This window comes from Leptodactylus fuscus, chromosome 2 (genome assembly GCF_031893055.1).
Source record: "Leptodactylus fuscus isolate aLepFus1 chromosome 2, aLepFus1.hap2, whole genome shotgun sequence".
NCBI classification, from domain to species: Eukaryota; Metazoa; Chordata; class Amphibia; order Anura; family Leptodactylidae; genus Leptodactylus; species Leptodactylus fuscus.
Window position 1 is genome coordinate 272524808 of NC_134266.1, and position 15958 is coordinate 272540765.

General features: G+C 43.2%; 1 protein-coding gene across 2 annotated transcripts in view; it reads left to right on the plus strand.

The window, feature by feature from the left end:
- MAP6 (microtubule associated protein 6) overlaps positions 1-15958 on the plus strand; it is a 30005-nt gene that overhangs the window by 7954 nt on the left and 6093 nt on the right. For both annotated transcript variants that reach the window (XM_075266267.1, XM_075266268.1), the window contains exon 2: positions 12459-12672. In XM_075266267.1, coding sequence (XP_075122368.1) covers positions 12459-12672 — 214 coding nt within the window. The remainder of the gene's footprint in view (positions 1-12458; positions 12673-15958) is intronic.

Sequence of the window (15958 nt, forward strand, 5' to 3'; positions counted from 1 at the left end):
ATAGGAGATAGATAGATAGATAGATAGATAGATAGATAGGAGATAGATAGATAGATAGATAGATAGATAGATAGGAGATAGATAGATAGATAGATAGATAGATAGGAGATAGATAGATAGATAGATAGATAGATAGATAGATAGATAGGAGATAGATAGATAGAATATACAACGCCACTGGTTTATTACTTTATTAGTCCTGTAGAATTTAAAGGGGTTTTCCAGGTAGAACTGAAAATCCAGGAGGGGGAGTATAAAATAGAAAGAGTTTAGACCCCCATATCCTCAGTCCTGTATTGGGGGGCACATCCTTAGTTCCCTTCGGTGCTGTTGATAAGCCCCAGTACCCCACATGTGACTGCTGAGGCCAGTGGTTGCCCCTCAGCACATCCGTCCAGTCCAGTATGGCAGACAGGGGAGGGGTCCGAATTACTTCTGTTTTATTTTACACCCCCCTTTGGCTTTCTCTGTGTTCTCAGTATATACTTGGTGACCCCTACAGGCTAAGAAATGCAGCAGAATGAACCCCCAATGTTTCACAGCAGAGTGACTGCCATCTAACTAGAGCTGAGAGTGGCCACTTGTTTATCTGGAGGACTTACATTGCAAGGACAGCACAGTTATTATAATGAGAATGGTGTAATGCTTCATTTCACCTCTGGGGATGCTGTAGGAAAACTAAACACTTCTCTCTGGGCCTTTGATCAGCGTATTATTAGGGGGAACTCTGATAATAGGCCTCACGTTATTTACCTCTACCACAAATACTACCACTTTCCCCTACCCAATGCCTCTAGTATACTTAGGACTCACCTCTTGGACCTTCCCACAATAGAGCCCAGGAGAGGTGAGTATGACTGTTTCCGGTGAACCTCAAAAATTTTGGGTTCAGCTGAACCCAAATTTTTTCTACAATTCGTTACAATCCAGATAAATTTCATCCAATGCAAAGATGCGCAACTGTCTAAAAAATTTTGGGGGCGGTGCAGAAAAGGGAGCATGGCATGTAAAACCAGGACCCAAAGTGGGCGGCCATGACAGTTGTAATGCGTATACTCCTCCACTGGCCCTTCACTTGGGGCCTGAAGAAACCCCAGAGTATTATAGGGAGAACCCCAAAAATTTTAGGTTTAGTTGATCAAAAAATTTTTGGAACATTTGTAACGTACTTGGCTCATTGGGAACCAGTTCGCTCATCCCCCTACATTTGGTGTAATGCAGACATACACTGCTGCCCCAAATTTACGGGCACAAAAAATTGGAAAAATTCAAGAATATTTGGGAAGACGAATCTCATGAGGTTCGCGATCCCTAGATGGTAGCCGTTGTAGTCAGGTCAGATAGTCGCTACATGGTGTCCAACACCTTATGGAAGGTCTACATTAGGCCATGGACTCTTGTCACCACCTCAGTAGTATATAGGTTACCTCTCCACAGGGGGGCGCCCTGACCACCGCTGGTCCTGAAGAGAAATGATGGATAGGGCATCAATACCAGATTGATGGGGATTCAACAACCTTCACCTGTCCTCAGCAGCTGATACACAGAGAATGGAGCAGGAAGCAGATAGCACTGTTCTCTGAGTAGTGGCCAGACCAGGTACTGCACATCAATTCCCATTCACTTTAATAGAACCCAAGCTGCAGTGACTCAGTTCAGCCACTACACAGAGAACAGCGCTGTCTGCTTCCTGCTCCATTCTCTGTCTATTAGCTGCTCAGGACAGATGATGGGTGGGGGTATCAGGTGTCAGACCACCAACAATCTGGCATTGATGACCTGCGTTTTTTGGCTGCGGCTCACTACACGGGGCCTAAAGGTGTATTTTAATTCAAACAATAATCCATTCCCATAACATGAACCCAACTCGGACACTATTAGACGCAACTGATGGGAGAGAAGGTTGTTCTTCAGTATAACTTTCTCTATATGTGATTGATAGTATATCTGCAATGCTGGCCACGCCCCTTTGTATGACACGGTGGGACGTAAAGTGCCCAGGGTTATATATAAAATAACTGCTATCAGGCGTCCAGAACGTCACCTCGAAACGCGACCACTCACTGACAGCAAGAAGAGATCTTACTAGAACCAGCAGCCTCGAGGGGCCAGACCTTCCACCCTGTTGGAGATGACTAAGGCCGCCTCCGGCATATCCTGATGTCTGATGATGTCACTGATTAGATATTGGCACCACCAGCATGGACATGACAGCAGGGAGCAATAATATTACCATACAATCCATAAAATAATCACAGTACAATGACCTCACAGCTAAACTACAGATGTAATGCCGCCACACAATGCACAAAATAATGCTGCAATAATGTTCTAATATCTAACCTACAGTATATAGTACCTAAAAATTACCACCGTATAAAGCATAAAATAATGCCGCTATAATATTCTAACATGAGAGCCACAGTATACATTGCCTAGATAATAACATCATGTGATCTGTACAATAATTTCACTATAATGTCCAAATATTTGTGCTACAACATTTAGTACCTAAAATTACTGCCATAGACTGCATAAAATAACCCCATTACAATTAACCAGTTTCAGATTTACAGTATATAGTGCCGAAATAATCCCACCAAACAATCCCTAAAATAATTCCACTACAATGTTGAAGTAGCTGAGCTACAGTATATAGTGCTAAAATAATAACACCATACATTGTATAAAAAGATGTCACTAAGAATGTCCTATTATCACACTTACAGTATATCGTCCCTAAATAATCCCGCCATACAATCCCTAAAATAATTCCACTACAATGTTGAAATGGTTACAGTATATAGTGCTAAAACAATACTGCCATACATTCTATGCAATAATGCCACAACAATGTCAGTATATATGTCCTAGTATGTAAGCTAGAGCATCTAGTGCATAAATTATACCACCATATCATCATAAAATAATCCTACAGCAATGTCCTGAGATACAGTTTATTTTGCAAAAATAATACTACCATATAATCCAAATAATAATACAACTACAATGTCCCAATAACATAATTACAGTATATAGTGCCTAAATAATACAGTCATGTAGTGAATTATTAATACCACCATCCATGCATATAATACCACTAATGTTCTGAAATGTGAGTTACAGTATAAAGTCTCTAAGTAAAACAACTATTCAATGTATAAAATAATACCTCCATACAGTGCACTAATAATACTGTCACACACTGCCTAAATAATACTGCCATACAGTGCAGTAATAATACTGTCATACAATGCCTAATTAATACTGCCATACAATGCACTAATAGTACTGTCATACAATGCCTAATTAATACTGCCATACAATGCACTAATAATACTGTCATACAATGCCTAATTAATACTGCCATACAATGCACTAATAATACTGTCATACAATGCCTAATTAATACTGCCATACAATGCACTAATAATACTGTCATACAATGCCTAAGTAATACTGTCATACAGTGCACTAATAATACTGTCATGCAGTGCATAAATAATACCTCTATACAGTGCTCTAATAATACTGTCACACACTGCCTAAATAATACTGCCATACAGTGCACTAATAATACTGTCATACAATGCCTAAATAAATACTGCCATACAGTGCACTAATAATACTGTCATACAATGCCTAATTAATACTGCCATACAATGCACTAATAATACTGTCATACAATGCCTAATTAATACTGCCATACAATGCACTAATAATACTGTCATACAATGCCTAAATAATACTGTCATGCAGTGCACTAATAATACTGTCATGCAGTGCATAAATAATACTGCCATACAGTGCACTAAAAATACTGTCATACAATGCACTAATAATACTGTCATACAATACATTAATAATACTGTCGTGCATTGAATAAATAATACTGCCATACAGTGCTCTAATAATACTTTTGTGCATTGAATAAATAATACTGCCATACAGTGCACTAATAATACTTTCCCACACTGCCTAAATATTACACCTATAAAGTACAATGATAATACTAATAAAATACTGATAATGTCATAAAATGCCTAAATAACACTGCCATACAGTGCACTAATAATACTGTCATGCAGTGCATAAATAATACCTCCATACAGTGCACTAATAATACTGTCATGCACTGCATAAATAATACTGCCATACACTGCACTAATAATACTGACATACAATGCCTAAATAATACTGGCATACAATGCACTAATAATACTGACATACAATGCCTAAATAATACTGTCATACAGTGCACTAATAATACTGTCGCGCAGTGCATAAATAATACTGTCATACAGTGCACTAATAATACTGTCATGCATTGAATAAATAATACTGCCATACAGTGCACTAATAATACTTTCCCACACTGCCTAAATATTATGCCTATAAAATACAATGATAATACTGTCATAAAATGCATAATGTCATAAAATGCATAAAATAATACTGTCATACAGTGCACTAATAATATTGTTGTGCGGTGCATAAATAATACTGCCATACAATACGCTAATAATACTGTCATGCACTGCATAATTAATACTGCCATATAGTGCACTAATAATATTGTTGTGCGGTGCATAAATAATACTGCCATACAGTGCTCTAATAATACTCTTGTGCATTGAATAAATAATACTGCCATACAGTGCACTAATAATATTATTGGGCGTTGCAAAAATAATACTACCATACAGTGCACTAATACTACTGTCCTTCACTACCTAAATAACACTGCTATGCACTGTCTACACAGAAGTGTTCTGGTATGGGTTTTTTTTAGGGTGAGCAACACCATGAGGAGGGCAGTAGCAGCCCATAGGAAATACAGAGCCAAAAATGCATTTGCCCCTATTGCCCTCCTTCTGCTCCGTGACATCACAGAACTGAGTGATGGAGGCGACAGGGAAGGGGAGGGGGGAGGGATTAGGTTACAGATGGTGCCTATGAGGCTCTGGAGATTCCCCCACCCCCACCCACCATGGAGGATTGATCTGCACAACCTTAGGACATTAAACTCAACCATTTTGCATTCTCCATAGAAATTTTTGTAATTTTTTGTATTTTATTGTAATATTTTAGTATTTTTTCTGTTTCTGTTGTATTTTCACGTCTGACCATGATGGCGGCGGGCGCGGGCCCGGCTGTGCTGCAGACACTGGCTCTATACAGGGAGGTGGAGCCTTAAGAACAAAGGAGCCAGAGAGAAATGGGGGGGGATAAGGTGCAGGGAGAGGGAGGAAGATGCAGAGACTGCTCAGTGACAGCAGATGTAGAGCGTCCCTGAGGCTGTCACTGCTTCACTTTGGTCCTCACACTAGACATGTCAGGCGGAGGGAGCGCAGACACGATTGCCTATTAGAGGGGATTTGTAGGATTTATGGGGCAGGGATAGGATGTCGCATAATATTCTATTAATAGCTCCGCTTCCCACCATAACCCAACCCTATATAAACCAGCAGGGTTATATCACCCCCCTCAGTGTGTGCGTGTGTCAGTCTTCACTATGATTCTGTCATTCTATTCTTCATCCAGAGTAGTGCTACAGACACCACCCTGCTGTACAGATTTTATTAAGAGCGCTGCCCCTTTATCTTGTCATTTTTCTTTGTATGTGTCAGTCTTCACTGTAGCTCTGGTATTCTATTCATTTAAAGGATATCGCAGAAGGTTTTTGGAACGTTCTTACTTTCTTTCCCCTATTAAAATTGGTAGCATAGGGATCGGGATTGTTAGGTCTCCTGGTAACGTAAAGGGGGGAGGAGCCTGATATGGGTAAAGTGATGTAACGAGATCACGGCTCTAGTTGCTACAATGTTGCAACCGTACTGAAACAGAATACAGAATTGTCAGCTGTGATGGAGATTTCTGAGCCCCCCCGGGACACCCCCCTGCATTGTACGGATAGGAATTATGTCTTGGCCATTTTACGCCCCACTACTTTCCATATAGATTTGCAGGGCGAGGATTGTTGTAATGGATCTGTCTGCGGATAACGATGTGATATTAGGATCTCTGTCATCGGTAAGGGGTTATTGCCCCACCAAATTTAAGCCCTGGTCCTTTAAGCCTTTGGACGTTAGTGACCGCGAGACCCGTAAAGTCTGACACTCTGACAACCCTTTGGCATTCCAGGAATTTTAAGGGACGACCAGTTTTAGGCGATGACATCCCCAAACTGTAGTCTAACCCCAGATATGCATGTATCCTGCAGAAGACCTCAGAAGTAGTAAAGACCCCAGACCAAACCCAAAAATAAGTGCTGGTCCCAAAACCAATATCCCTGAAAAACAGTCCTAGACCAGATACCAAAATACATACAGTCCGGTCCACAAAGACTCCGAGCAGGTCCTTAAATGTACACAGACCCCTGAATAACCTCAGACCGGATCCTAAAAACAGACTCCAAAAATATGACACTCCATAAATAAATGCAAGTCTGAGGTTTTGCAGCTTTGGCTTAAGGACCTACAATCATGTGACCATGTCTGTGCAGGTCCTTCTCCAATAACAGGTCCTGCACAGCACATGGGTTTGTTTCAGATGACACTATTGTTGTGAGGTTTATGGATGACCCAAGTGATCTTGAACTGGTTAAGCTGGAGACAATAATGTCTTGTCTATCGAACCTCACCGACAAACGTTGGCCTTGAGCAGCCGTCATTCTCCTGTCTACAGTACCCAGTCAATGTCAAAGGTCACTAAGGTTTTGTTAAGCTCCAGGTCTCCTGACACTCAGGGTCATTCGGCCCATTCATCAGGGGTGAGCACACTGTAGACTTTGAAGACCTAAGAGGTCAAAGTCACTGACGTCTTCCCCGAGCGCCTACACTATGTTGTATCCAAGATCCATGAGTATTGTCTTCTTGTAGGTTATGTTACATTGATGTTTCTTCTTTTTATTGATGTGACCCAACAATTTTAGGGTCACACATTACCCATAGTAGAAAGTAGCAGATGGACTCAAAATCAGTGTCCACCTGTTCACACTGATAAAATTCTGATGCTACACCAGATTTATCACAGTGACTGATTATAAGTCTCATACTGCACCAGATTTATCACAGTGACTGATTATAAGTCTGATACACCAGATTTATCACAGTGACCGATTATAATTCTGATACTGCACCAGATTTATCACAGTGACTGATTATAAGTCTGATACTGCACCAGATTTATCACAGTGACTGATTATGAGTCTGATACTGCACCAGATTTATCACAGTGACTGATGCTAAACAATAAATCTGCCATATGTTTCCTATGTTTATGTGACATTTTAGATGGCTTATTTTGACCCAGAATTTTTTTACAATATGTATTTGGGCACATTTTTGCCACACCGTGCCACATATAAGCCATTTCCGACACTCATATGTCTAAAATGTTGAAATATTTTAGTCCAAACTAGATGTGCCAAAGATGCATAATGTTTACCCCAGTGTCTACTCGTAGCCACAATAGTAAAGGGGTTAATGGTAGCATCCCTGGTGGTCTCCAGAAGCAATGGGGTTAATTGTAATAATGGTAACATCCCTGGTGGTCTATAACAGTACAAGGGTTAATAACATCCCTGGTGGTCTATGACAGTACAGGGGTTAATAACATCCCTGGTGGTCTATGACAGTACAGGGGTTAATAACATCCCTGGTGGGCTGCAATACTAAAGGGGTAACGGTAACTTCCCTGGTGGCCCACGGCAGTGAAGAGGTTAAAGATAAGATCTATGGTGGTCTAGGACAGAAGATAAGGTAGCTCTGTCTCCTAATAATTGTCTGACTCCTGCCTATTACTCAATCCTCTATGGCCATAGACCACACAGACCCACAAACCCCGCTCCATCAGCCAATCACAGAGCTGCTCGGATGGTTATAGCACCTCCCGGATTACTAGGGTGTGAGTAATCCATGAGAGACCTGTGGAGAGTGTCAGCAAAGAGAGGGATAAGTAGGATATGTGGGCCCTCTGGGCCCCTGTAAAGCCTCATAACTTACCCTTTCTACTTTGACTAAGGCAAGGTCATTGTTCTTAAAGGGAATTTCCATTCTTATTAGGTCTGAAAATATGGTGCTGATTCATTACTATAGGGGTCAGAGCTCTATTGTTCTGATATTCTTCTCCAAATAAGACAACATAATTCTTACTGCATGTAGTCACCACTAGGGGGAGCTCCAGAGCTTACTGCATACTGTGTTACCACTGAGTTTAATGTATGAACAGTATGCCGTCAGCCCATGAGCTCCCCCTAGTGGTATACTTTATCATGCCCATATGATCTATGTCTAGAGAGCAGATTTGGAGGTGTGTATTAAACAACAGACCTCCGACTTCTAGAACGAGAGCTCCGAATCCTAGAAGGACCGGTATTCAGTTGATTGTCCCGTAAATAATAATAATAACTATGAGGAGGGGGAACATAATTGGGGGGAGGGGGGGGGGGGGTCATCTGATGATAAATCTGGAGTCTGAATGGCAGAATTATTCATGGAGTTCCATGTAATCCGCTAAGAGATACCCCGGCAATAATCTCAAGGAAGGATAAATGTCAAGATTAGCAGATTATAAATTATTAATCCTGAGCCTAAATCTCTGTGAGACCATAAATCTCCATTCTAGTGGAGGAGCGGGACGTGGCGGCCGGGTGTGCACTGCGACAAAAACTTTCTAATGGCATTAAATCGAGATTAACAAAATGTAGTGGTAATCCAAAGCGGAGCCGAGGGATATAAGCGAAAAAATCCCCGTACACTGTGTGACTGGGTAAATGTACTGTGCAAGAGTCTGGGGTCTTTGGAGGGTCTTCCATTCAGGACCCTCATCTCCTGGACAGAGTAGAGTGATTTCAAGGGACCCTGCAGGACCGTGCAATACAGGAGAGGTCCAGTGATTTTAATAAGAATTGTGCAATACTTCATTATTCCTGAGGTGGCGCTGCAGGGAAACTGAACACTCACTGCTGGACTGTGAACAGATTACAACTGATCACTGTGGGTCTCTCTACAACACCCCCACCAATCAGCTGATTTAAGGACTGTGACTGTTGGCCAAGCACTGCAGCCAAGTCCTAGTGACTGTGATGTCATGTCTACCGGTTATAGAGTCTTTTTCAATTTAGTCTTATTCAAATGAATGGGATTGGCCTGCAATACCAAGCATGGCCACTACACTATGTATGGAGCTGTACAGCGCAGAGGATGCAGTATTCAAATTGGGGTCTGTATTAGTTTAGGGCTCTGGTCTGGGCTCTGTATTAGTTTTATTGGTGCATTAGTTTAGGGGTCTGGTCTGGGGTCTGTATTAGTTTAGAGGTCTGGTCTGGGGTCTGTATTAGTTTAGAGGTCTGGTCTGGGGTCTGTATTAGTTTAGGGGTATGGTCTGGGGTCTGAATTAGTTTAGGGGTCTGGTCTGGGGTCTGTATTAGTTTAGAGGTCTGGTCTGGGGTCTGAATTAGTTTAGGGGTATGGTCTGGGGTCTGTATTAGTTTAGAGCTCTGGTCTGGGGTCTGTATTAGTTTAGGGGTCTGGTCTGGGGTCTGTATTAGTTTAGGGGTCTGGTCTGGGGTCTGTATTAGTTTAGGGGTATGGTCTGGGGTCTGAATTAGTTTAGGGGTCTGGTCTGGGGTCTGTATTAGTTTAGAGGTCTGGGGTCTGTATTAGTTTAGGGGTCTGGTCTGGGGTCTGTATTAGTTTAGGGGTCTGGTCTGGGGTCTGTATTAGTTTAGAGGTCTGGTCTGGGGTCTGTATTAGTTTAGGGGTCTGGTCTGGGGTATGTATTAGTTTAGAGGTCTGGTCTGGGGTCTGTATTAGTTTTATTGGTGCATTAGTTTAGGGGTCTGGTCTGGGGTCTGTATTAGTTTAGGGGTATGGTCTGGGGTCTGAATTAGTTTAAAGGTCTGGTCTGGGGTCTGTATTAGTTTAGGGGTATGGTCTGGGGTCTGTATTAGTTTAGGGGTCTGGTCTGGGGTCTGTATTAGTTTAGGGGTCTGGTCTGGGGTCTGTATTAGTTTAGGGGTCTGGTCTGGGGTCTGTATTAGTTTAGGGGTCTGGTCTGGGGTCTGTATTAGTTTAGAGGTCTGGTCTGGGGTCTGTATTAGTTTAGGGGTCTGGTCTGGGGTCTGTATTAGTTTAGAGGTCTGGTCTGGGGTCTGTATTAGTTTAGAGGTCTGGTCTGGGGTCTGTATTAGTTTAGGGGTCTGGTCTGGGGTCTGTATTAGTTTAGGGGTCTGGTCTGGGGTCTGTATTAGTTTAGGGGTCTGGTCTGGGGTCTGTATTAGTTTTATTGGTGCATTAGTTTAGGGGTCTGGTCTGGGGTCTGTATTAGTTTAGGGGTATGGTCTGGGGTCTGAATTAGTTTAAAGGTCTGGTCTGGGGTCTGTATTAGTTTAGGGGTATGGTCTGGGGTCTGTATTAGTTTAGGGGTCTGGTCTGGGGTCTGTATTAGTTTAGGGGTCTGGTCTGGGGTCTGTATTAGTTTAGGGGTCTGGTCTGGGGTCTGTATTAGTTTAGGGGTCTGGTCTGGGGTCTGTATTAGTTTAGAGGTCTGGTCTGGGGTCTGTATTAGTTTAGGGGTCTGGTCTGGGGTCTGTATTAGTTTAGAGGTCTGGTCTGGGGTCTGTATTAGTTTAGAGGTCTGGTCTGGGGTCTGTATTAGTTTAGGGGTCTGGTCTGGGGTCTGTATTAGTTTAGGGGTCTGGTCTGGGGTCTGTATTAGTTTAGGGGTCTGGTCTGGGGTCTGTATTAGTTTAGGGGTCTGGTCTGGGGTCTGTATTAGTTTAGGGGTCTGGTCTGGGGTCTGTATTAGTTTAGGGGACTGGTCTGGGGTCTGTATTAGTTTAGGGGTCTGGTCTGGGGTCTGTATTAGTTTAGGGGTCTGGTCTGGGGTCTGTATTAGTTTAGGGGACTGGTCTGGGGTCTGTATTAGTTTAGGGGTCTGGTCTGGGGTCTGTATTAGTTTAGGGGTCTGGTCTGGGGTCTGTATTAGTTTAGGGGACTGGTCTGGGGTCTGTATTAGTTTAGGGGTCTGGTCTGGGGTCTGTATTAGTTTAGGGGTCTGGTCTGGGCTCTGTATTAGTTTAGGGTTTGGTCTGGGGTCTGTATTAGTTTAGGGGTCTGGTCTGGGGTCTGTATTAGTTTAGGCATCTGGTCTGGGGTCTGTATTAGTTTAGGGGTCTGGTCAGGGGTCTGTATTAGTTTAGGGGTCTGGTCTTTGGTCTGTATAAGTTTAGAGGTCTGGTTTGGGGGTCTGTATTAGTTTAGGGGTCTGGTCTGGGATCTGTATTAGTTTAGGTTTTGGTCTGGGGTCTGTATTAGTTTAGGGGTCTGGTCTGGGGTCTGTATTAGTTTAGGGGTCTGGTCTGGGGTCTGTATTAGTTTAGGGGTCCGGTCTGGGGTCTGTATTAGTTTAGGGGTCTGGTCTGGGGTCTGTATTAGTTTAGAGGTCTCGTCTGGGGTCTGTATTAGTTTAGGGGTCTGGTCTGGGGTCTGTATTAGTTTAGGGGTCCGGTCTGGGGTCTGTATTAGTTTAGGGGTCTGGTCTGGGGTCTGTATTAGTTTAGAGGTCTCGTCTGGGGTCTGTATTAGTTTAGGGGTCTGGTCTGGGGTCTGTATTAGTTTAGGGGTCTGGTCTGGGGGTCTGTATTAGTTTAGGGGTCTGGTCTGGGGTCTGTATTAGTTTAGGGGTCTGGTCTGGGGTCTGTATTAGTTTAGGGGTCCGGTCTGGGGTCTGTATTAGTTTAGGGGTCCGGTCTGGGCTCTGTATTAGTTTAGGGGTCTGGTCTGGGGTCTGTATTAGTTTAGGGGTCTGGGGTCTGTATTAGTTTAGGGGTCTGGTCTGGAGTCTGTATTAGTTTAGGGGTCTGGTCTGGGGTCTGTATTAGTTTAGGGGTCCGGTCTGGGGTCTGTATTAGTTTAGGGGTCCGGTCTGGAGTCTGTATTAGTTTAGGGGTCCGGTCTGGGGTCTGTATTAGTTTAGGGGTCTGGTCTGGGGTCTGTATTAGTTTAGGGGTCCGGTCTGGAGTCTGTATTAGTTTAGAGGTCTGGTCTGGGGTCTGTATTAGTTTAGAGGTCTGGGGTCTGTATTAGTTTAGGGGTCTGGTCTGGGGTCTGTATTAGTTTAGGGGTCTGGTCTGGGGTCTGTATTAGTTTAGGGGTCTGGGGTCTGTATTAGTTTAGAGGTCTGGTCTGGGGTCTGTATTAGTTTAGGGGTCTGGTCTGGGGTCTGTATTAGTTTAGGGGTCTGGGGTCTGTATTAGTTTAGAGGTCTGGTCTGGGGTCTACAGTTGTTTGGTGATCTGCTCTGTATTTATCTAGGGGTCTGTATTTTGGGATGTGATGATGCCACTTAGGATTACCATAACTGGGGCGTGTCCTGTATAAATGGGCGTGGCTTGCTTCCTGTACTCTCTGTGATGTCATCACATATTAATGTTTTTCTCTGTCTGCTTCTAGGAATGAGTTCAGACCTTGGACTGACGTGAAACCTGTGAAACCAATAAAGGCCCGGCCTCAGTATCGACCCCCGGAGGAGAAAGTAGTGCACGAAACCAGCTACAAGGCCACGTTCAAGGGCGAATGCAACCAGCCAACAGCCGCTGACAACAAACTGACCGAGCGCAGGAGAATACGCAGTCTATACATTGAGCCCCAGAAAGAAGCCCCCAAGGTGAGACCGTCATCTCCTGATAGCCTCATATCTACTTCCTGGCGCTCACCCCTCCCCTATAGTAAGATCTCTGACTACAACTGGGAATGTACTGTGTAGGGAGACATTGGATATGGCGGTATAGCAGAAGTCCTGTAGTATTGTGACTGGTGTGTGCGACTAGTCGGTGTTCTGCTGGATGATGGTGAGCCGTCCATATGGTCCAGTCCTCAGGATAGGTAGCCAGTATCAGACTGGTGAGGTCCGACTCGGCAGATTAAAGGGACTGCAGCACTTACCTTAAGGGTCTCATTCAAGTGAATGGGAATGAGGTGCAATACCAGGTACAGCCACTCCTCTATGTATAGCGCTATGCCTGGTGACCACAGAAGCCCCTTCTGTTGGATGATCGGCGAGGGTGCCAGGAATCAGACCCCCATCAATGTGATATTAATGCCCCATTTTAAGAAACTGATTCAACAGCCCGAGGGTGTGAATACTTTTACAACCATGTATTTTACTGCTCCAATGACTCTGAAACCTGGACTAAATCGTCCTTAAAAATCTGCTCCGGTCCTATACAGATCTATAGGTCTCCACAGTTACAGACTACGAACAAACCCTGTGTAGTCTGACCCTACAGTCATATGAGAGGGGGCGGTGCCACATGAGTTACATAGTTGCCAAAATGTAACAACTTTTTCCAGGTCATTCAGAGAAATTGAGGCGGGGCTTGATGGGGCATAGCCTTAGAAGGGGCGTGGCTTGTCATGGGGCGGGGCTTGTCAAAATACAGATTTGTTTCTCAGTATTCACTATATACTGCGCTTGCTTTATATACTCCCTGTCAGATGTTGTAGTGCTGGGTTTGCTACATGTAGCAGTGCTGAGCTTACTGATAAGGTGCAGGTGCAGTAATGCTGAGCTTGCAAGATGTAACAAAGCTGAATTTGCCAGATGTAGCAGAGCTGAATTTGCCAGATGTAGCAGAGCTGAGCTTGTCAGATGCAGCAGAGCAGAGTTTGTTGGATGCAGGAGTGCTGAGTTTTCCTTTAGATGTACGAGTTCTGTGTTTGTCAGATGTAGCAGAGCTGAGTTTGTCAGATGCAGCAAAGTTTTCAGAGTTTTCTTTTAGATGTACAAGTTCTGTGTTTGTCAGATGTAGTAGGGTTGAGTTTTTCAAAAGTTGAATTGGTAAGTTTATGAGATGTAGCAGTGCCGAGTTTATCAAATCCAAGAACAGAACTGCGTGGATCAGATGTATTTGAGCTGAGTTTGTCAAATTGCTGAGTTCTTTTAGATGTATCAGTGCTGAGTTTGTGAGATGTAGTAGGGTTGAGTTTGTCAAACGTCGAATTGCTAAGTTGATCAGATGTAGCAGTGCCGAGTTACTCAGCTGTAGGTATAATGAGTTTTTAAGATGTAGCAGAGCTGAGTTTATCAAGCGCAACATAACGGACTTAATCAGATGTAGCAGAGCTGAGATTATCACATACAAGGACAGAACTTCATTTATCAGATGTAGCAGAGCTGAGTTTATCAAGCGCAACATAACGGACTTAATCAGATGTAGCAGAGCTGAGATTATCACATACAAGGACAGAACTTCATTTATCAGATGTAGCAGAGCTGAGTTTGCCAAATGTAAATCAGATGTAACTGACTACCAGAGCTAATATTATCATATGTAGCAGAGCTGAGTTTGTCAGGTGTAGTAGTGCTGAGTATGTTAAATATGACACTAACCCTTTCTTTCCAGGATTTTACATGGGACTGCGGGTAAACCAAACATTACTTTAACATGTTCCGAAATAGAACCATTTAAAGGAAACCTGATACATTGTCACACCTCGTACAGGGCACAGGATGACACAAGGATCAGATGTTCTTTGGATCTATATGTCCTGCTCAGGCCCAACAGTGTTGCTTTAAGTAACAAACTCAGCTCTGCTACATCTATAGGATCCCATACTACCTTAATATGCAAAAAAAGATATAAAGATGATGAGCAGACGTTGTGGTGCGGTGTAATTACATGTAATGTGGGTAAGTGCGGCTTGTCAGCGGGAGTGGGCGCACCACTGTTATTACATGTTTATTGGGGAAAGCGCAATAGTCACATAACGCGAAGGAGCCGCAGAGCGTCACATCGGGGCCCACGACCTGCACCATATACAATGACCTTGTCTGTGCAGTCAGAGATGAAATCACTCAATCATTATTTATGTGACCCCCCCTCCTGTAACTACCGAATATCCTTTTAACCCCTCAATGACCACACGTTTGAGATCTTAAAGGGACGTAACTCCGTCCGTCTGTATGCTGTCCATTTTGCTACAAAGGTGAATACAATCTATTATTCCCTGCTATTAGCCTTATCAGGATTGAGAGCCGTCCATCTGTAGAATACTCTCTTCACCCCCAGAATCACAAATCTCCAATGCTAAGACCTACACACCATATATGAGACGGATATATCGCCTGCACTATTATAGACTGGGCTAAAAGGTTAATATGGACACCAGTGGTAACCGTACTGTATACTAATATTCTCAGGAGTTTAGTTGCTTGTAGTGTCATTCTAATCATTGTGTCCTTACCATGATAGAAATCACTATGAGCTGCAGTATAAAGCATTGAGGACAGACAGAGGAGTTACTGCCCATGTCCCGATATAGACAGTGGGAATATAAAGATATAGTGACTGATATCTAATATAATACATTCTGTATTATACTCCAGGGCTGTGCTCACTATTCTGCTGGTGCAGTCACTGTGTACATACATTACATTACTTATCCTGTATTATACTCCAGAGCTGCGCTCACTATTCTGCTGGTACAGTCACTGTGTACATACATTACATTACTTATCCTGTATTATACTCCAGAGCTGCGCTCACTATTCTGCTGGTGCAGTCACTGTGTACATACATTACATTACTTATCCTGTATTATACTCCAGAGCTGCGCTCACTATTCTGCTGGTGCAGTCACTGTGTAATACATTACATTACTTATCCTGTATTATACTCCAGAGCTGCGCTCACTATTCTGCTGGTACAGTCACTGTGTACATACATTACATTACTTATCCTGTATTATACCCCAGAGCTGCGCTCACTATTCTGCTGGTACAGTCACTGTGTACATACATTACATTACTTATCCTGTATTATACCCCAGAGCTGCGCTCACTATTCTGCTGGTGCAGTCACTGTGTACATACATTACATTACTTATCCTGTATTATACACCAGAGCTGCGCTCACTATTCTGCTGGTGCAGTCACTGTGTAATACATTACA